The 23,010-nt window shown below is 41.4% G+C and overlaps 1 protein-coding gene across 3 annotated transcripts in view; it reads left to right on the forward strand.

The window, feature by feature from the left end:
• The first annotated feature begins 4,315 nt into the window (after window positions 1–4,315).
• Window positions 4,316–23,010, forward strand: part of polr1c (RNA polymerase I and III subunit C) — a 53,583-nt gene continuing 34,888 nt past the window's right edge. The window contains exons 1-2 of one of the 3 annotated variants that reach the window (XM_049601242.1): window positions 4,316–4,462; window positions 15,748–15,819. In XM_049601242.1, the coding sequence (XP_049457199.1) occupies window positions 4,391–4,462; window positions 15,748–15,819 (144 nt within the window). In that variant the 5' untranslated portion in view covers window positions 4,316–4,390. Of the gene's footprint in view, window positions 4,580–15,747; window positions 15,820–23,010 lie in introns of all 3 variants that reach the window. The other 2 variants (XM_049601245.1, XM_049601243.1) reach the window with 2 other exon arrangements.

Consider the following 23,010-nt stretch of genomic DNA (forward strand, 5'->3'; position numbering starts at 1 on the left):
ATTTATTTATTAGTGGCGTTTGGATTCAGTTATGGCAGACGGATGGCAATCTGAAATGGCATTAAGCCCACAGACGGCGGACAGCAGCTACAAAACAGTAGTGGAACGCGTCCCATCCGCCCACAGCACAATGCTCTTAAAGCTCTACGCTATCAAAAGCTGGCAAAATACATTTATTTTATTTTATGGCCTTGACATTAACCTGTCATATTGTTGAGTTATCAAGGACACTTCCGCGTTTTTGTGTGTGTACAGGAATGCTAAAGATATCATTGAGGAAAACGAGGTTGACGTGACGTGATTGAATCAGGGAATCCGTGTGTCCACCACGGGAGAGGACCCTAATTGACTTTACATTGGCATTGTTTTCGTGGTGGCAGCACGTAATTTCAACCCATTACGTGCTGCCACCACAGAATGCGGTGTTAAGAGGTCGTGGTCATTTCACGTATTTCTGTGAGATCAGGTTGCAACCGTTGAGATGGTCATTACCTGTCCGAGAATAGGACATACAGAATTAAATGAAACTCTCAGAATAGGAAAGCATTCAACTGGACTATGTACACACTGTAACAAACTGGAAACAGTCAAACATGTAGGCTACAGACAAATTGTAACAGACATAAAAGAGTCATTCTATAATTAGGGGTACATTTCACATGAACCAAAAAGTGAAGAAATCACTATACTTTTTTGATAAACAATGTAGTTGTTTCCATAATATACCCCCCTGAATGTGCTAAATTGATTAATTGCCATGCTTAATCTCAAATTACTTTTTAAATATTTTAATGAAAATAAACAGTTGATTTATGAATTTGTCAACTGTGTTACAGACAAATGTTGTGTCATACAAAACATGAATGAAGTAATTTGTTTGAAAGTTCTAGAGTTTATTCACCAGGGGCTTAAAGGTTTTCTGTCTAACTGCTTTCAAAATATGAATTTTGAGCTGGATAATGGACATTCTATAGGATACTATCATCATGGATGAGTATTTTTTCAACAAAATCCACATTACCGTGAATTTAGAATTATTCAACATCCTTATGCAAGACTTCCCTTAATAGTGATACCCCATAACCATTTTTGTTACAGTTTAGTCAACATTTAATAGATTTATAACAAAAAACCTAGTAAGTAACACAGTTGACAGACAATGTAACACAGTTGACAGGACGCATTGGGAGAAAAAGAGAAACCTGTCTTGAAGATGAAAAAAACTTGCTGATGGGATCAAATTCATTGAATATTATTTAAAAATCATTAAAACTTTAAAAGCTCAAACATATTTTGAACATATTTAATCAATACTTCTTTAAACAGAGACATAAAATGATTTAATAAATTGTGACATGCAGTTAAGCTGATGGGATCAAATTCATTGAATATTATTTAAAAATCCTTAAAAAAAATTTTAAAAGCTCAAACATAACTTGAACATATGTAATCAATAGGTCTTAACAGAAACATAATGTTTTAAAAAATCTTTTGAAAGAGGAAAGCCTTTTCCCTTTTACAGCAATCCCCTTCTCTGCCATTTAATTTCTCCTAATTCTCCTTCTCTCAAGATCAGCATTTTGCCGAGTCCTGTACTGTTTCTCAGCTACAGATAACTTCATCTCCCTAAAACACAAATCACTCTATTTAATATTATGTAGGCCTAACGATAATTTAAAACCACTGAATCATATCAAAATCACGCATATTCCATGAAATCATTATACTATGTACCGTTTAGATAGACTAGGTTAATCTCTTCTAATTTGAATCATGTTTTTAAGGCAATTACTATGTACAGTGTAATGATCATTTGAAACGACTGGATCATATCAAAATCATGCATATTCCATGAAATCATTATACTATGTACTGTTTAGATAGACTAGGTCAATCTATTCTAATTTGAATCATGTTTTAGGCAATTACTATGCAATTACAATGTAATGTATGTGTAATAACAATAGTTCATGTATGTTTTTTTTAATTAAGAACATTCAATATAAGCATGAATTATGGCAACTAACTGCCAGTATTGTCAACTGTGTTAAGCCCTGTCAACTGTGTTACACTTGATGGGTAACACAGTTGACAGGTAACATGGTTGACATTTCGGCCATTTTTAGTGCTAACTGCTAACCTTGGACCTGTCACTCCTTGCCCTTGATCAACTCATATCTTTGTACACTTTCTCTACATATTTGTAAAAATAATATCAAAACCAAGTTCATAAGAATATGTTAATAACACAGTTGACAGTCAATTAATCTACTCTATGGGTAAACTCTATGTCTTTAAAATTCCCTCCAAAAGGAAGTGACATCATTGTGATGTTGAGCATGTGACTTTGGAGCAAACCATTGCTGTTTTATAGGTTTTTTTTTCCCCAGTGAGTAACAGTTGACAGAGATTTCTTGGACACACAAAATTGATGTTATAATGTACATGAATGATCCAAATATTTTTTTACAAGTCATTTTCATGTTCTAATGATTATTTTAAACAAATAATGATGAAAGTTATATACAAAAATGTGTATTTTAGTGTTACTTGGAAGAGCAGAACCTGACATTCAGCAAAGTGGACAGCACAAAAACAGCAAATTCCAGTATAGCATATGCATTTTCTGCTAAATATAGGATGGGACCTGCTGAAATATTTGTATTACATAAAAGAGAACTGTGCCACAATTTAAATTAATCATTGCTTAAAGTGAATATTTTATAAAATGTGCTAAATATTACCCATGGACATGAAATGTACCCCTAATTACAGAATGACTCAAAAGCTAAAGAAAGAAGGGGGTTAATAACAGGACTAACTGAAAAGTGCCGTATCACATAAGGGAATCTAATAGAAAAGACGTCAAGGAATGTCCTAAGTCTCTATTTCATTATTTAAGAGTAACAGAAATAAAAGAGATTTTTTTTTCATTTTTGTTTTCTGCCAATGTACTGCTCCACACTCCAGTCCAGTAAGTGGTGGTTATGTACCTGAAAGCTGGTTTGCCAACCGCCATAAGTTATAAGTATCTAGGTGTACACCTGGATAATAAGTTGGACTGGTCCCTAAACACAGACGCTCTCTACACAAAGGGGCAGAGCCGCCTCTTTTTCTTGAGGAAGCTCAGATCTCTCAACATCTGTAGTAAGATGCTGCAGATGTTTTATCAGTCTGTGGTGGCAAGTGTGCTGTTTTATGTTGCAGTCTGCTGGGGAGGAAGCATCAGACACAAAGTTGCAAGGTGGCTGGACAAACTAGTCAAAAGAGCTGGCTCTGTGATTGGAGTGGTGGTGGAGGTGGTGGAGAGATGCACACCGAAGATGTCCGAGGCCATCATGAACAACCCAGATCATCCACTCCACAACACCTTGATGGACCGAAAAAACTGTGGTGGACGGCTCTCTTTGATGCAAGACAGAGAGATACAGAAGATCTTATATACCAACAGCCATCAGGCTTTATAATTCTTTGACATATAATAGATGAGCTGACAGATAATTGAAATTCCCCGTGGGGATGAATAAAGTTATTCTTATTCTTAAACTCAAAGATGAAGAGCAAAACGGACTGCAGGGCAAATGTAGTGACTCAGCATCTGCTTTGTGTAGTTTAAAGCGAGGTACTTCCACAAATCGACGACATATTGTATGAAATATTGAAAATGCATTCAAGAATAATAAAACAAGGTATAGTAGTCAAATTTATTTGGGTTCCAGCACATATGGACATTGTGGGTAATGAGAAAGTTGATTTTATAGCCAAGCAAGCAGTTAAAAAAGAAAATATAGATATCATGATCAAGTTATCAAAACTGGAAGGAAAGAGTATAGTATGGAAGAAAACTAATGAAAAATGGCACTGGAAGCAGGAGGTGAGGGAGACATCTATACGCACTACAGAAGAGAGTGGGCACTGGGAGAAGCAGGGGAGGAAACAGGAGAGAGGAGACAGTGCTGACAAGACTTAGAATTGGACATAGCAACTTGAATGGGACACTTCACATTCCCGATATGTCACTATTGTTAGACACCAGAAACAGTGGAACATGTGATTACTAACTGCAACAAATACAGAGAGGAACTGAAGGAAATGCTGGAGAGGAGATGAGGAGAGAAGGACTCACATGATCAAGTTTAAAGGACATACTGGCGTGTGGTGAGACTGGGAAAGGCAGAAAGTGTCTGATATGCTTTCTAAAAAGAACTGGACTGATATGGAGAATATGAGGCACTGGATGAGTCAAATAACTCCAGAAGATGGCGGTAATGCAATGCTAAGGATGCAAGCTGCCATTAAACCCCAGAGAAGAAGAAGCAGAAAAAGAAGAAGAAGAAGAAGAAGAAGAAGAAGAGGAAGAAGAAGAAGAAGAAGAAGACTACATGGCAAAATGGCCGCGACCATAAAGAACGTGGAAGAAATCCGCAACCGAGTAATACTGGGTGAATTTGGAGTAAAAAATGTAAGTTGGTTCTTTAAAATGGTTTAACAGCACCATCATCCGCCAGCTGCAGCGGTCAGTGTCCTCTGAGCTGCTGCACTGAGCCGCATGTGTATGTAAAGAGCTCAACAGATAACGGTAGGTTTAGATAACGTCAGACTATCAAAGTATACCTGAAGCCATTTCAATGTCTTTATGACACTGTCGTGGCATAGGAATGAATAATATCTGTCCACTGTGTTTTGCCTTCTCAGTCTCATTTTATAGTTGAATAACTTAAAGCGAGCATAAAATACTGCACTGCTGAACTAACTTAGTTCCAGCATGTGGTTTCTAATATCACTTCAATACAATAACCTGTGATTTTACATAGTTGTATTGGCAGTATGACTATTGGTATTAATTTATCACATAATAATAATAACAAATTATTTTGTGGTCACTGAGCAGTGATTGGATTATTCCTCTCCTACGATATCTGTATAATAAAGCAATAGGCTGTATGATAGGAATCTGGATAGGAATCGTATCTATGTTTCCCGGGTTCTATGTTCCTCACTTAATCCTGCAAAAAAGGTTCTATGTTCCCCACTTACACAAAAAAGGTTCTATGTTTCCTGGGTTCTATGTTCCCCGCTCAACCAAGCAGGAAACATAGAACCCTTTTTGGTTGAGCAGGGAACATAGAACCCGGGAAACATAGAACCTTTTTGGGTGGTAAGTGGGGAACATAGAACCCTGGAAACATAGGGATGACCCCGTCGTGGTGACAGCAGCTGTTTTCAACCAGGAAAAGAACACGTAGCTGTCCTCACGAACGCTTCTTCATTCAATTTTTCATTACAGTATCATGGTTATGTTTTGATATTGTAATGAAAAATTTAACACGCGATAACAGGACAGAGATCTGTCTGCTACTCACGGAATATTCATAAAACACCCATCATTACGTCAGCCAGCCCTCTCTTACTTGCCTTTAATAGCCTACTGGTTTACCACTGAGAAATGTCACAGACATGGACAGTAATCCACATCATCTGCCAAACAGCATCAACATCACTTCATACCAAGGAGAGCACACACAGTGGATCTGAGTTTATCAAAGATTTGACTGATAAATCAGCATTAGAAAAACAACCCCACTGTCAACAATTTGACTACAGTTTGAATTTATGAATGATGTCCAAGGATGCACGATAATGGATTTTTCGCAGTTAGCCAATATGCCAGTATACATCAACTCATTTAACCGAGAACCGATACCACTATCAATGTATCCACTCTTTCCCCACAGCTAATTTTAGTGATTATCAAGTGTCTTCTGTAGTGGAATTAACACCATATTATGCATGCATACTGTTACCCTGATGGCCCACCAGCAGATGGAGGCATGAAATATAATGCTTTTCAATGTGTAATGCCCAGTTTCCACCAAGCAGTATTGTACATAGTTTTCCGAGTTTTACATACATTAGTAAACTATAACTATAAAATGAAAGGATGTTTTGCTGCCTCTCGTAGTAGACTGAGAAAAAGATAACTTAATTCACTGGACTGACTACGGGCAACTTTTAAGGTGGAAGATTTACTTGTAATGTTACTCAGTGTATGATAGGACTGTAATGATTACCGATAAAATGATAAACCGTGGTAAAATTCCCGACGGTTAGTATTACCGTTTCAAATTTTAATGATCATTAAAACCGTGTTTGATTACCGCACGTTGAAAAACTCACGGTGATACTGCTCATTGCCTGGAAAAGCAGCATCAGTCCCTCAGACACAGGCACGCATGTGTAGTTTGCAGTGTTTGGCCTACAACGGATCGAGCCTGTGTTGCATTCAGGCATTGTCATGTAAATGACAAATTCCAGCACGCCATAGCACAACACAGTAGCATGTCAAGTGGGCTGAAACCGAGCAAAATTGCTCAGTTTTTCATTTGTTATTATATAGTTTGTTATGGAGTCCATGATTTCCCAGTGACACTTACAAAAGTATGCGTAACTGTGCTGGGATGTTGTTTTATGAGGCTCTGGCGGCTTTCAGTTGTCTCATTGTCTTTAACGTTACACGGCTTGGCTTTCTCTCGCATGAATTCCTCCTACTTTTCTCTGTGCTGTCTCAAGTGCTGATATAGATTGGTCGTGTTGCCGTGGGACGTGGCGACTTTAACTTTTACACAGCACGTCTTTTTCGCCACCGACTCAGCCTGTTCATGGTCGTGCTCATGTTCTTCTTTACAGTCTATGTTGGTCACTGCTGCATGCCGGGTGGTCACCTGACCATACGTGCTGCCCACACCAGGATAGCTTGTGGGCGTAATGTCAACAAACTCCACACACAACAGCAGAGGTAGTCACATTCACAGGCACACACGTTAACATTTATTTACATTAAATCGCAAATCGCAGCCTTTTATGCGGTTATGTAATCGCACAGCCTGACATTGTGATTGTGATTAGATTAATTGTGCAGCACTAGTACACACCAAATATCCTCGGTCGTCTTTCACGACATGTGTGATGTCATCGGGTTATTCTTGTCCTATTTTTTATTACTTTTACTATTATTTCAGTCACTGTGCCTGTTCATGTGCCAGCCGTAATATTATTGTAGTAACATAAAAAGTGCCAGCAGATGGCAGGAGCTACATTTGAAGTACTGTACCACAAGTACTGTACCACAAACATTCAGGTTACTGAATCCTCCACAACAAGTTCCTACAAATGTTTCACAATAAAAGCCTATTTAGAAAACTGAGGGATTCTCTCACCCGAGGTTATAAGGGGCTTTTAATTTGAAACAAATTCAGGAAGTGTTGAGCTTGAAATGATGGCATGATGCATTAACTTTTATGAGCGGCTAAAAAGTAAAAACAGGGCTGTACAGTGCAACATATCGCACATGCGATGGAAAAAAATGTTTGTGCGATGAATTTATTTGCCTAGTAGTACACGTGCGACAGACTGCTTGGAAGCTGCTTGTGTGTATATGTGTGTGTGTGTGTGTGTGTGTGTGTGTGTGGTCTGTTTTTTTTTTTCTCGTTTTTTTAACTCGACGACAAGAGCGTTCACTGCTGTGCATCGTCTGGCAGCCAGGTGAATTGGTTCATTAGTGTAATGAACAGAGGGAAAGCTCTTGTCACCGAGTGTCTTTGTCTCTGTGGGGGAGGCGGAGCTATGGGCTACACACACAGACACAGTGCGATCTTCGTGAGGGGGAGACGAGGTGGAGAGGAAAAAAAACAGAGAGTTTAGTGTAAGAGAAAGACAGGGAACTTGTTCCTAAACCAAATGCCATGTAGCCTGAGTGTCAGACTGAAGCTCCCAGAACCTTCAGTCTGACATGGCTTCCATTGAAGGCGATTTACAAGGGGGAGGGAATTTGATTTTTCCCTAACCAATCAGTAGAGATCAACGACTCACCCAGAATCTGACATCATTAGTATCCATGCCTCGGGGGTGCCGAAAACAAGCGAGCATTGCCCGTTTAAAATGTCTCCGTCGTCGTGCACGCCCAGCTGCATCGCCGTTAAATCCCGTTTAGCAGCTTCCTTAATTTGGTCCTCCATTAACACGAGTAGTGGCAAAATACCTCGATAGCGTCGTTTATGTGGTCTATAGGATCTGTAGCGGTCGCCATTGTTGCTATCCTCATCAGTTACCCACCGGCGTACAGCTTGACATCAGCGTGGCGCTGACTGGCTAATCGCTAGACCCCCGGCGTTCATTGGTCCGTCCATCGTTTGGACAAGATAAATCGCAAATTCATTTAAGTATGCCAGACCAGTAATGCAAGCCTACTCAGTTGAGTGGGCGGGGTCTATGGTCTGGAACCAGGCTAAATGCCATGGCCCCTGTGTGGGAGTATTTTGGATTTAAACCACAGAGGGGAGCCCAGTAATTTAGACGAGCCGGTGTGCCGGGTTTGTTCTAAAACCATCTCAGCAAAAAGAGCGAATATGACCAATGTAACTGCACACCTGAGAGTGAGAAAGTGAGACAGTGAGACAGTCTATTTTTTCATAAGGTCTTTATCTATTTATTTGGGTATGTTATTTCGGATATTTAAAGTTTCTTTTTTGCATTCATAAATATTCTTGTTAAATAAATGTTTATTTCTCTTTAAAAGGATGTACTTGCATCATTAATCATTCTTAAAGCACAATATTACGCAATATTATCGCTTATCGCAATAATTTCTGACGCATTTAATCGCCCAGCAAAATTTGTTATCGTGACAGGTGCTACAGACTTTGTGGCCTGTGCTACAAAATTATCACCCTCTGTAGCACAAGTGCTATGGGCTGAAAAAGTTAACGTACAGCCCTGAAAAATATAAAGACACGGGATGGGAGGGATTAATAAATAACGGACCGTCTATAATGTAGTCTGTTTCAAATGAAGCTGGTAGCCTCTGCAACTGTGGAAAGTAAAAGACACTATTTTTTAAATTTCTTACTTTATGTCAGTCTCCATTATGATTGATGCTTTACGCTAATGGCAGTACTCAGCGGGTTGACAAAGTGCCTCTGCTGTTTCACCCCATAATTTTCCCCTTTTACTCTGTGTGGTAACGTCCCTAGAGGAAATATTAAAAAGGCTGGGGTGTTGTTGTCCCACAGTTGTCTATGGCAGGAGCTAACTCTGTGTTTCTATAGAGTGCCGAAGTCACGCCCCTTTCGTGAAGCTCATGGGACCTTAGATCGGAAAAAATATGAATGGCAGTGAATGAAGAGAGAAATATAATCTTTTGGTCCCATTTGAGTTGTGACATGAAATCCAAATATGTCGTTACATCTCAAGTGTATGAGTTGACTAGGGCTGTAGTCTCCTGGGCGATATGCTCTCGTCCGACCAAATTCTCATTGGTCGAATAATCCCCGTGTTACTTTCATAAGGAGAAAAGTGCTACATCAATGGCTTTCCAGGATTAATCTATTATTTCCTGCGGTGGGAGGGACAGGCTAAGTTACCTGTGTAAATGGGGGAGTTTTCAAAACATCCCCGTTGTTTACACAACGTTGTACTTGCCCACCATAACGTTTAGCGTCGCAGTGACGCAGACCTCCTGTCTGTTTCTGTCAGCGATGGGCAAAGTAGTTCTTTAGATCTTACTGAATCACTAGAATCAGTTCATTAAAAAAATTCATTCAAGAGATTTGTTCACCAAGTTGTTCAGTGCTTGGCGGGAGGAGCCCTGACTGTGTAGTGCGTTGTCCGACTCACTGAACTGATACACGGCTGAGCTGCTGCTGTGTCAGCCCTGCACTGGTGAGTCTCATTACTGGCCAGCCTAATGTTTTAAGTTTGTTTATCTGGAAACTAAGTCTGTTAAAACAATGGGGAGGTGTGTGATTATGTTCATGTGGCTTGACTCCTGGCTACATTAGCTGTTAGCTTGGAGAAAACGGTCCCTAAGAAAGTGTATCGCTGAGAAGAAATGATTTGAATCACACAGGGGTCAGGGTTGCGTCGTTCCCAGAGAGATTCATTCACCATTCAGCATTTGTTCATGATTTGTTTTTTTGTCACACGGTAGGCAGTCCCACCCTGGCTGCCTCGCGACTCGCGAGTGATTCATCGTACGCACAGACCGAATGGGTAGTTCCACTCCCGGCCTGCATGCTCGCTGCTGACCTCAACTGAACTGAGAAATGAACGAATCAGTTCTGGAAGTGGTTCAGTTCAGTACGTTCACTCAATAGATTCGTTCTTTTGAACGATTCGTTGGCGAACAACACAACACTAGTCTCAGTGTATACTGACACCTTTTCCCTCAGTGGAAACGAAGCTTGTGCTTGTATTTCACGGATAAGAAACAATAAATTGTGAAGACAGTAAAGCCTCCACTAAAATAGCATTTTAAGTCTTGTGTGTGATATGTCCTATAGGGATTTATCCTGGCTTCATATGAACAGAGTAAATTGCTGCTCATTGCTAGGCTAATTTATACAATGTAAAATGCCATAGGCTGGTGCTAATAACGTCAGCATGTTGTATTTGTTTGGAAAGTATGTTTAGTGTGACAGTTGTTTTGATGGTGTATGTTGTGAGTTGTAATGGAGCCAAATTGAGTGCCCTTACCTTTGTTGTCCCTGGTTTTATATGAGAAGAGAAGGAATGAAAAGATCGCTAGCTGCTAGGCTAATTTCTACAATGTAAAATGCCATAGATTTGTGCTAATTACATCAGCATGTTGTATTGACGGGGGAAATGTGTCCAGATAAAGACAAGTGTTTGTCTGTCAATGCTGCAATTTATAGTTAAGCCAATTTGTGTACTTGTGTTTGAAATTGTCTCTATTAAGCCGCATTTAATTACTAAACTTTACAGCACTTAACAGATTCCTCCACCACTGACTAGCATTTTGGAGGTGTAACTGCAGAGAAACACAGACACACCACCTCAGGAGTATAAATAACGTGCAGATTTTTTTTTCTTCCCGCAACTAATCAGTTAGTTGTAGATTATGTACGACTTCAGTCGACCAAGATTTTCTTTGGTTGACTACAGCCCTAGAGTTGACAACATGAATCCATCAGCACACCTTAAATTATAATATGACAACTTTGACCATTCCATTGGTTTTTATTGTAAGTAAGTAAGTAAGTAAATCTTTGTTTATATAGCACCTTTCACAGCTCTGAGGTCACAAAGTGCTTCACAATAAAAAAAAATACAAAATATAAAAACATAAAACAGTGCAATACAACACAGAGCAACATAAACAGCAATCTATTTACAACATACTACATACTTGTTTACAGATGTCCAAAAGCCTGCCTGAAAAGGTGTGTCTTTAATTGCACCTTAAAAATCTGGACAGAGAGTGAGGATCTCAGATATAGGGGCAGGGAGTTCCAGAGCTTTGGGGCCATGGTTTGGAAGGCTCAGTCACCACGGGTTTTTAGTCTTGATCGTGGCACGACCAGGAGCATCTGGTCAGAAGACCTAAGTGACCGGCTGGGGATGTAGGGTTTGAGGAGCACGCAGATGTAAACGGGCTGTATTGTGGAGAGCTCTGTAAGTTAGGACCGGGATCTGAAATGAACAGGAAGCCAGTGCAGGGATGCTAGGATGGAGGTGATATGGCAGGACTTGTGTGACCGAGTGGGTAATCTGGCAGCGGCATTTTGGACAAGTTGTAGACGGTCCAGCGATGATTTACTGAGACAGGTGAACAGTGAATTGCAATAATCAAGCTGGGATGAAATAAATGCATGGATAGCCATTTCCAATTCTGAGTGTGAGATGACGGACCTCAGTTTTGCAAGGTTTTTGAGGTGGAAGAAGCATGAGTGGGACGGGGAATTGACATATTTGTCAAACAGTATGTTTTGGTCAAAAATGACTCCAAGGTTCCTTAGGTTAGATCTGATGTTTTGTGATAGTGACCCAATGTGGTCGATCACCTTCGAGACCGTTGAGTCATCCGCAGTGATCAGAACCTTGGTCTTGTCTGCATTTAGTTGGAGGAAGTTGTTGGCCAGCCAGTTCTTGATAGCAGACAGACATTCATGGAGTGAGTTGATTTCTTTAAAGTTATCCAGTTTAAATGACAGGTATAGTTGAATGTCATCTGCATAACAGTGATAGGAAACGCCTTTGAAATTACTGATGATATGGCCAAGGGGAAGCATATACAGAGAGAACAGTAAAGGAGCCAGAACACAACCCTGAGGCAGGCCACATGACAGGAAAGCAGGGTCAGACACAAAAGGGCCAACAGCTACTGAGAAACTTCTCTCACTGAGGTAGGAGGCGAAACCACTTCAAAGCACTCCCAGAGACACCCACCCACTTACTGAGCCTGTCTAGCATGATATGGTGGTCTACGGTATCAAATGCTGCACTTAGGTCTAATAGTACCAGTATGGAGCATTTGCCTGCATCAGCAGCCATCATGATATCATTAGACACTCTGAGAAAGGCTGTTTCTGTAGAGTGCTGCTGCGGGAAGCCAGACTGGAAATTATCTAACATACCTTGGATGGTCAGGAAGGAGGTAAGTTGGTTTGCTACTACTTTCTCAAGGATTTTAGATATAAACGGCAGTTTGGAGATGGGTCTGTAATTTTTGGGTATGGAGGGGTCTAGGCTTGGCTTTTTGAGCAATGGCTGCACAGTAGCCTGTTTGAAAAATGAAGGAACACAGCCTGATTCCAGGGAGGTGTTAATGATGGAGACCAAGCTAAAACTTTTTTCAGCAAGGATGTTGGTAAGATGTCTAGTGGACTGGAGGAGGATTTCATGGCGCCTATTAGCTCAGTCAAATCCTGCAGAGAGACAGAGGAGAAACTGCTTAGAGAAACCTGCCTGGGTGGACAGGTTGGAGGGGAGGCATTGGAGGCGGTGATACTAGCCCTGACATCAGCAACCTTGTTCACAAAAAAAGGACAGAAAATGGTTACAATCCTGATTGGAGGAAACAGGGACTGAAGGGAGTAGAGGACTGATGATGTTGTTTTTAGTCTGGAATAAGACTCTGGGGTTTCGCCTGCTGGATGTGATCAGGTTTGCAAAATAAGCAGCCCTTGCATTCTTAATCAGTACACTGAGCTCTGTTAATAGATCTTTGAGATAGAGACGGTGGACCTGGAGTTTGGTGGATTTCCAAAGCTGTTTTATTTTTCGACATTTGCGTTTGTGGCTGCAGATCTGGTTATTTACACGAGTAACTATCGGGGCTATTTCATCTAAAATTGTAGAGCAGCGGGAGTTGAGAACATGAACTAGAGACTCTGCATCAGCATGAGGTGACGGAGCATGGGCTGTACTGCAGTCAAATGTGGCAGAAAATTTTTCTGCTGAGAGACTGTTAAGGATGGGTGAATTTTTTACTTGCTTCCCTGGAGTGAGGTCAGCATCGAATGATATGTTGAATAAAACACTTTTTTGGTCAGTTACTGGCAAATCTTCAATGCTAACATCCATGACATTTAACCCAAGACTGAAAACCAGAACCAGAGTGTTTCCCTTGATGTGTGTGGGGCCAGATATATGCTGGTTCAGGTTAAATGACTCTGTAATCCCTAAAAAGTTTGCAGCGAAGCTGTTAATGTTATCATTTATGTGTATATTAAAGTCACCAGCCAGGAGGATTCTTTCGTAATGAATGATGGATGATAAAAACTCGCTAAAATCAGACCAAAAAGCACCATTTATGCCTGGGGGGCGATAGATAACACAGCAGATAAATAGTTGGAGCAACCAACTTTGGATGTCAGAGCTTCAAATGACGAAAAAGAACCAGTGCTCAACTTGCGGGTTGTAAAAAAGTCTCTGTGGACTATGTCTAGCCTCCATCCACGGCCCGAGGTCCGCAGGCACAGGAGAAGGAGCAGTTTGGAGGACAAAGTTCAATCATTATTTTCAATTTCAATTATTGTCTCTCTTGGATGTCATGCACTTTGAGCAATGAGTGGATCTTCAAGCGTTTAAAAATCTGTATTATTTTCGACTGGATTATGTGAACTGCATATATCCCAATCCTCACTCAGAGAAAAAAAAAAGCGTGTCACAGAGCATCGTTCCTGTGGGCTCTCGCAACACTAAACCCCTGCGCTTGCCTGAGAAGGACTAAATGCGCAAACCTGCTATTTTTAAATATCTCATCAAGGAAGACTCTCACTGAAGCCTGTTCTATTTTGTTCTGAAAATGTCGATGTGCAACCATGTTCTGTGGACGATAAATGACGTGCAGACTGATAAGGGAGGAAATACAGTGAGTGCTTGAAGGAGGAGTGAGTGACAATAAACCCGCCCACATTTAAAGGGATAGTGCACCCAAAAATGAAAATTCAGCCATTATCTACTCACCCTCATGCTGAGGAAGACTCTGGTGAAGTTTTAGAGTCCTCACATCTCTTGCGGAGATCACCTAATGGCTGACGGCGCCCCAGACTAACGTCCAGTAACACAAAATTGAAACCACAAAATATCTCCAACATGCTCATCCGTAGTGATCCAAGTGTCCTGAAGTCCCGACATAAAAAGTTGTTTCGAAAAACATCATTTGAACTCATTTGAACGTTTTTAGCCTCACTGTAGCCTGTAGCTCTGACTGCTTCTCTGTGCTCCGCGCTCACGTGTGTGCTCAGGGTGATCGGTGATGCATGGTCTCTGAAGAGCAGCAGTGTCGTCAGTACTGATGTCCAGATTCTCAAGTGCAGGCATTGCCAATTCCCAGTCTGGGCAGCAAAGACTTTACTCATCCGTTGGCATTGCTTTGCATTTGAAACAACTACACCACCAGGTTTCCAGTGCTTGACTCCGGTATTCTGCAGCTGGCTGAGGGTTAGGCTCATGAGCTGCGGCGGCTGCTTCATCCAGTAGCCTGAGTTCCGTGTCCGTATACTCGGGCTCAAACAAATACGGCTCAACAAAGCTGTTCCTCCTCAATTTCAAAGTCTTCAGACATGTTGGACTGTCCTTTGCTAAAAGACTGTAGTGCAAATTATCTTTTAGCTACTGTGGTTACCATTGTCTCCCCCTGCGGTGCATGTTTCACGTGATGTAAACACGGGTAATAAGCAAAGCTCATGCTTTCGCTAGTCTCGCACAACAGCACACACGTGAGCGCAGAGCACAGAGAAGCAGTCAGCTACAGGCTACAGTGAGGCTAAAAACAGAGTTCATATGACGTTTTTCGAAACAACTCTTTATGTCGGGGCTTCGGGACACTTGGATCACTATGGATGAGCATGTTGGAGATATTTTGTGGTTTCAGTTTTGTGTTCTTGGACGTTAGTCTGGGGCGCCATCAGCCATTAGGTGTGCTAGTCGCTCCCCCTGGCGATCTTCGCAAGGGATGTGAGGACTCTAAAACTTCACCAGAGCCTTCCTCAGCATGAGGGTGAGTAGATAATGGCTGAATTTGTTTTTTTGGGTGCACTATCCCTTTAAGAGTAGTTTGTGGTGGAAATGCCAAACAGACATAGGGTCTAGGTACCATGTCTGAAGGGTTACTTTTGGTTTCAAAAGTATTACACTGAAAGTGTTTGGTGGAAACAGGGCTCGTTATTCATTTATTGTGTAAAATAAGAAAAAGCATGTTGGCTGATTCTTCATTCTAAAGCCGATATTGGCTGATATCGATGACATGCAGATATTATCATGCATCCCTAATAATATCATTAATCCCATCCCTCAGCTGAAAAGTTGGCAACCATGAATCCACCACACTAACACACTTCATGTCTTTTTTTTCCACTTCCGCAGCTCTGTGGTTTTCAAAGATGCCTTCGTGTTTGCAGCCAAGTCCTTTCTTTTGCTAATTGGATGATTGTTTGTTGCTTTCAGGTTCATACATCAGATTTCCCTGGCAACTACCCTGGCTATGATGATGCATGGGATATGCAAAATTTTCAAAAGGTACATTTCCATTGTGGAAGCCCTGAAAAGTGGCCGCTGGTAATAGCTGAAGTGTGTGGATCTGTCTGTAGAGGAAGATTTGCCTCTTACTTTTTTTTTCAGTGAAAATGCCTCCCATGCACTTTAGGAAATTATGTATTTGCCTTTGTTTGAATGGCCTGATAGACTATTTTCTAAACTTCAAAGAACTCCACTTTGGGATGCAAAATTCTGGGCCAATACCGATGTTAAGAAATAACAATTTAGTCGATACCAATGTTTTTATATTGTTCTTTATTTTGTTTTTGGTGTTACTTTTCTCCCTTTTGTGCCATTTCTGTGCCTGTGAAAGGTTATATACCTTTCACATGAAAAACATAAAAAACTGCTTTAGAAGCCCTTTTACTATATGTACACAACAGTTAGATCACAGAGCCCATTTGCCAAACGCTCTTTTTGTTCCTGTTGTACCTGCTCATTAATTTCAGTTTGTGGCTGTTGGCCTCCAGCCCTGGTCTTTAGCCTGTGAAAAACTGATGTGACACAACAGAAAAACATTGGCCACTGCCATTGGTCAATATCGTCTTATTTGCCCTTAGGCTGACGGCGATCTAAAAGCAAATATTGGCTGAACATCAGCTAGGGATGGGCAGCACAAGCAAAAACACTATTCGAAAATCATGGTAACTATTCGACAATTTTTCGAATAATCGCCAACCCCCCCCCCAATCCCCTCCTGGAGCCACGCACACAGAGATCCATTCATCATTACGGCCAGGCTCCACCAGCTGCAAACGTAAGCGTCACGTCAGCGTAGCATCGCGGTGTATTCATTTGGGCTCCACTGACTGTGTACGGAAGCCACACGTAGAGCGGGCTTGTTTACCGTTTGCTGAGCCGAGAGGCTGCATGAAATGTTAAAGCATTTTCCACCTAAGTTATTACATACAGTACAGGCCAAAAGTTTGGACACACCTTCTCATTCAATGCGTTTTCTTTATTTTCATGACTATTTACATTGTAGATTCTCACTGAAGGCATCAAAACTATGAATGAACACATGTGGAGTTATGTACTTAACAAAAAAAGGTGAAATAACTGAAAACATGTTTTATATTCTAGTTTCTTCAAAATAGCCACCCTTTGCTCTGATTACTGCTTTGCACACTCTTGGCATTCTCTCCATGAGCTTCAAGAGGTAGTCACCTGAAATGGTTTTCCAACAGTCTTGAAGGAGTTCCCAGAGGTGTTTAGCACTTGTTGGCCCCTTTGCCTTCACTCTGCGGTCCAGCTCACCCCAAACCATCTCGATTGGGTTCAGGTCCGGTGACTGTGGAGGCCAGGTCATCTGCCGCAGCACTCCATCACTCTCCTTCTTGGTCAAATAGCCCTTACACAGCCTGGAGGTGTGTTTGGGGTCATTGTCCTGTTGAAAAATAAATGATCGTCAACTAAACGCAAACCGGATGGGATGGCATGTCGCTGCAGGATGCTGTGGTAGCCATGCTGGTTCAGTGTGCCTTCAATTTTGAATAAATCCCCAACAGTGTCACCAGCAAAACACCCCCACACCATCACACCTCCTCCTCCATGCTTCACAGTGGGAACCAGGCATGTGGAATCCATCCGTTCACCTTTTCTGCGTCTCACAAAGACACGACGGTTGGAACCAAAGATCTCAAATTTGGACTCATCAGACCAAAGCACAGATTTCCACTGGTCTAATGTCCATTCCTTGTGTTTCTTGGCCCAAACAAATCTCTTCTGCTTGTTGCCTCTCCTTAGCAGTGGTTTCCTAGCAGCTGTTTGACCATGAAGGCCTGATTCGCGCAGTCTCCTCTTAACAGTTGTTCTGGAGATGGGTCTGCTGCTAGAACTCTGTGTGGCATTCATCTGGTCTCTGATCTGAGCTGCTATTAACTTGCAATTTCTGAGGCTGGTGACTCGGATGAACTTATCCTCAGAAGCAGAGGTGACTCTTGGTCTTCCTTTCCTGGGTCGGTCCTCGTGTGTGCCAGTTTCGTTGTAGCGCTTGATGGTTTTTGCGACTCCACTTGGGGACACATTTAAAGTTTTTGCAATTTTCCGGACTGACTGACCTTCATTTCTTAAAGTAATGATGGCCACTCGTTTTTCTTTAGTTAGCTGATTGGTTCTTGCCATAATATGAATTTTAACAGTTGTCCAATAGGACTGTCGGCTGTGTATTAACCTGACTTCTGCACAACACAACTGATGGTCCCAACCCCATTGATAAAGCAAGAAATTCCACTAATTAACCCTGATAAAGCACACCTGTGAAGTGGAAACCATTTCAGGTGACTACCTCTTGAAGCTCATGGAGAGAATGCCAAGAGTGTGCAAAGCAGTAATCAGAGCAAAGGGTGGCTATTTTGAAGAAACTAGAATATAAAACATGTTTTCAGTTATTTCACCTTTTTTTGTTAAGTACATAACTTCACATGTGTTCATTCATAGTTTTGATGCCTTCAGTGAGAATCTACAATGTAAATAGTCATGAAAATAAAGAAAACGCATTGAATGAGAAGGTGTGTCCAAACTTTTGGCCTGTACTGTATATTTGAGTTATCTACAAGTTTACTGTACTGTTTGTCATCTACTCGCTTTCAAATGTCCGCCACGGACATTTACACAATGTCACGGATAGACATGGGTAAATGCGTGAAAAAAAATCATCACATATCACCATTGATAATGGTTTATTCAATTAAAAACACATTGTGCTCGTTTAGCACACTATTTCATGTAGTTTTTATCTGCTGGAGGGTCACGTAGGGGAGCATAGCGCGACAAAAATAGAAAAGCCGCATAAAATAGTGAGTTGTCGCGCGACAGACGGGGGTTGTTCGTTGTTGCCGGTGGAGCCGCCGGTTGCTACGCTGCTACGGGACTCGTGCTGCAGACGTGTCGCGCCCGGCTGTACGGTCCCTTGCTGCCTCCTGCGTGCCTCGCTCTCAAATGACTGTGCATACTTGTTGTAGACTTGTGATACGCAAGCTTTGCCTCACAGAGTTTGCACTGCACCTCATTTTTGTTTATTTTGTCGAAGTTGTTCCACACAGAACTTTTTGATGACTGTAGTAGTCTCTGCATGTTTCTCCTGTTTGTAGAAGAGCATCAAACTAGCTGGCAGCCCATCTCACACTGCTGTAGCAATCCTAGACTGCCCTCGTGCGGTTAGGAGCTGAATTGCATGTCAAATAAAGGGGGGAAATAAGACGGCGAATAGTAATACTCGCATTAAAAAATTGATTTTTCAAAATAAAACGACTATTCGAAAATTCAAAAATCGTGACCCATCCCTAACATCAGCCGATATTTGCTTTTTGCATCCATAATTCCAATTTCTCTTGTTTCCCTGCTTGCCCTGCTCTTGCCCTCTCCTTTCTGTTCCTCTGTCTATATATGGAGCAGCATTCCCCTCTGGGATTAATAAAGTATATAAAATTCACACCCTTTACTTTAGAGAAAGAGGTTATGTGGCCAGCCAAGTTGTTTGAAGAATGGTAGATGGTCTAACTATATTTATTCTTCAGTTAAGTTTAATGGAATTAAGAATCAGGTTGTAAAAGTGGCTAACTTTTAGAGAAGAGAGAAGAGGGAGGACTTACACAGACTTGATTCTTTCGTTTTTAGCATTATGCTGAATCAAAGAAAGAAAGAAAAAGCGGAGCCAAAAGAAATGCAGGGACACACTGCCCTGGCTTAATGAAGAATGTAGAAAACTTATGAAAGAAAGAGATCAAGTGTTGAAACGTCCCTTAAAATCAGGTCTTACGACAGACCGACAAAAATTTACTTCAATGAGAAACAAAGTGATGACGAATATAAGGCAAGCTAAAGCCAACTTCTTCATCAATACTATTGAAGAGGCAAGAGGGAATGGTTAAAAAAAATCTAGCAAAACATCAACAAGCTGGTTGGCAGAGAACAGAATCACAACAATAAAGAATTAGAGCTGAAAATTAATTCTGAATTAGTCACAGATCCAAAAACCATAGCTACAGAATTAAACACCTTTTTTTCTAGACTCTGTTCATGAAATAACTCAACTTTTTAATTCACCCAACTACCCTCCTTGCTCCATAAATTATGCACAGCTGGTTTTCCGTTTAGAACAAATAACTGAAACAGAAGTAGCGAATGCCATCTGTGCATTAAAAAATTTTAAGGCTATGGATATCTATGGCCTTGACACAATTTTTTTGAAAAGGCACAAGAGTCCCTTGTACAACCAATCACATACTTGACAATCTGTCCTTAAGACAATCCACTGTGCCATCAGCTTGGGGGGTGGGTGATCCTAAAATGTATTTAGAGTGTCCATTCTCACTGAGGACGAATATCTGCGTGGATTATTCTCGCGGAAAAATATAAAAGTTGATTTCATGGGTTCTTATGGAAGTTTGCACACCGGGGTGGAACTTTCGTGCGGTGAAAAAAGTTTCCGCCCAGACTTTGACCCCCCCGCGGAATTCACCGGCGGAACTACACAGCTCGGCCAATGAAATTAGGTTCGTTTGAGATGAGTCAGGCCTGCGCAGATTCGATCACTGGCCATCGGCACACAATGCATGCCGGTTAGTTTTGTGTCCGACTTCATCCCGACTTGCTCTGACGTAAAAAAAAAAAAAAAAGTGGACGCTGATAAAACCGCGAGAGCGAGGTGGTCGCAGTTTTTAGAGCCAGGCGCTGCAGTTGCTCTCCACCGACTGCACCGCCTGGCTCTCATCATCATCTAACAGCTGATTGGTTTAGATGTCAACTCAACAAGATGACATTTTAGATCCAGAGTCTACTGTATATTAACACTGGACTTTTTAATTATTCAAGTATTTAGCAACACAGAGACTTGTGGTCAGTGGGATGTGAGGATTCTTAAAATAACATCAGATGTGAAGCCCTGACTGTATCTGACTGAGCCTTAATGAAAGCTGTTGTCTTGTATTTTTTTTCCTCTGAAAGTATTAACCATATAGTCAAGCACTGTTTATTTAGCCCTTGTAGTTGAGGGGACAGGTCAAACTGATATGATGCTGATTTACAGGAGAATTCATATCAAATGGTATAAACCATGAACATAAACTACAGATCACCTGTAAAGCATTTTAATAAATTAATCTGTCATAATTAAAACAACTGGAGACTGAAAACAAACTGATATATGGGTCTGATCACTTTTTTAATGAATTGACATCATTCCAGACAGGATGTTAGTGTGTCTGTGACTTCCTGTACGGACTGAAGGCTGCTGGAAACTGTCCGACTTCACCGCAGCTTTTTGTCACCGCCCCCCACTGCAGCCGCCTGCTCTCGTCTACTTTCCAGGCAAGGCGCAGTTCATCCTGAATGAGCCTAGTAACAGACTGGAATACTGAACTCACGCCAGTCAAACGTAACTGAAGGCTGTGCAACATGTTGACAAGTACCACTGGTGTTTGCATTGTATTAGAAAATGCACTGGAGACAGTGAAAGCAACATGCAACAAGTGCCCATGACAGGTGTGGGGCTAACGTTTGCTAATCAGAGAAGCACCACGGGTACTCGTATAATGAGTTCGAGTTGCTTTGAAATGTGCATTCACTGTCTCCAGTGCATTTTCTAATTGCCTATACTGAATAAAAATATAAACACCAGTGCTAGGAGTTCTCCGTTATTCACGTGTAGAACTGGCAATGTAGTCATCATAAAGGGGCTGAAATACCTTGTCTACATTTCGGCGATACATACAGCCTTCAGTTGCGTTTGACTGGCGTGAGTTGCTCGGTATTCCAGTCTGTTTATGATTGCAGCACCAGCACTACACATGAATAACGGAGAGGTGAGAGATGGAGAAACAGTCTGCTCTGCTGCACCTGTGTGTAGCCTCCCCTCTTTGAGCCAAACAAGATGCTGACGTCAGTGTTAAGGGCACGTTCAAGAACACCAATATTGTGCAACAGTTTAACACTGTTTTAAGGTTTCTCTTCTGGTCAGCGCACATCGTGTAGAAGTAGTAGTGTATAAGACAGAATCAGTGCAAATATTAGCGGCAGTAAAAACAGAATAGTGAGTGAACATTAACCCTGTGCAAGTTTTAGCATCAGAACAATGGAGAACATATTGGCACAGTATTGAAATAGTGAACATAATTACTCTGCAATAGGTATTTATAAGTTTCCCAGTTCCCATTCCCAGTGATTACCAAAAACCCATTTAACTAATTTGGTAACTGCAACACAAGCATGCTCATGTAATGAGAGAGGGAGGGAGAGAGAGAAAGTGTGGGAGGGAGAGAGGGGGAGAGAAAGAGGGTGGGAGGGAGAAAGGGGAGAGAAAGAGGGTGGGAGGGAGAGGGTGGGTTTTTTTTTTTTTTTAACCAAGTTTATACAGTAATTTCTGTAAATGTTTTCTCAATGATGCTGCTGTTAATAAGTGCGCTAAAACACTAAGTGGTTTTTTTAGTCAATTACAAGAACTTTCAATAAATGTTAAAGAAGCAACAGACAGCATTTTTGCCTATATATATCATTATGAAAATAATGTGAGTTGCACAGGGTAGTATACACAGTAAAATCAGACTATCAGCGTTTACATAGGTTACTTAGTGACTTTGCAATAAGCTTCTGCCACCGGGGACGAATTTTCGCGGAAAAAATCTGCTTAATGGCAGGAAATGCGTCATGTATCGCCAAACTGGTCGGTCAGCCAATCTGGAGACTGGAGCTGGTCCTAATGAGGAACTGGCCGGGGCATGAGATAGTTGAATCAGGAGCACAATAGCAGTCGGACAAAGTTTGGAGATAAGTGAAAAACGGCCTCCCAAAAGAAAACGAGCTCCTCTGTCTGAGGAGGCGGGGATGCACAAAAAGGAGAGTGATAAAAGAAGAGGAAGAACAAGAGTAAACCTCAGTCAGGCGTTCAAGAGATGGAAGAAGCTCCGTGACCAAAGAGGCTTCAACACCGGTGACCAGCTAGCTTTCTTCCTAATGGATCAATTCAATTCAATTCAATTTTATTTATAAAGCCCAATATCACAAATCACAATTTGCCTCACAGGGCTTTACAGCATACGACATCCCTCTGTCCTTATGACCCTCACAGTGGATAAGGAAAAACTCCCCAAAAAAACCCCTTTAACGGGGGAAAAAAATGGTAGAAACCTCAGGAAGAGCAACTGAGGAGGGATCCCTCTTCCAGGACGGACAGAC

This window comes from Epinephelus fuscoguttatus, linkage group LG16 (genome assembly GCF_011397635.1).
Source record: "Epinephelus fuscoguttatus linkage group LG16, E.fuscoguttatus.final_Chr_v1".
Classification (NCBI taxonomy): Eukaryota; Metazoa; Chordata; class Actinopteri; order Perciformes; family Serranidae; genus Epinephelus; species Epinephelus fuscoguttatus.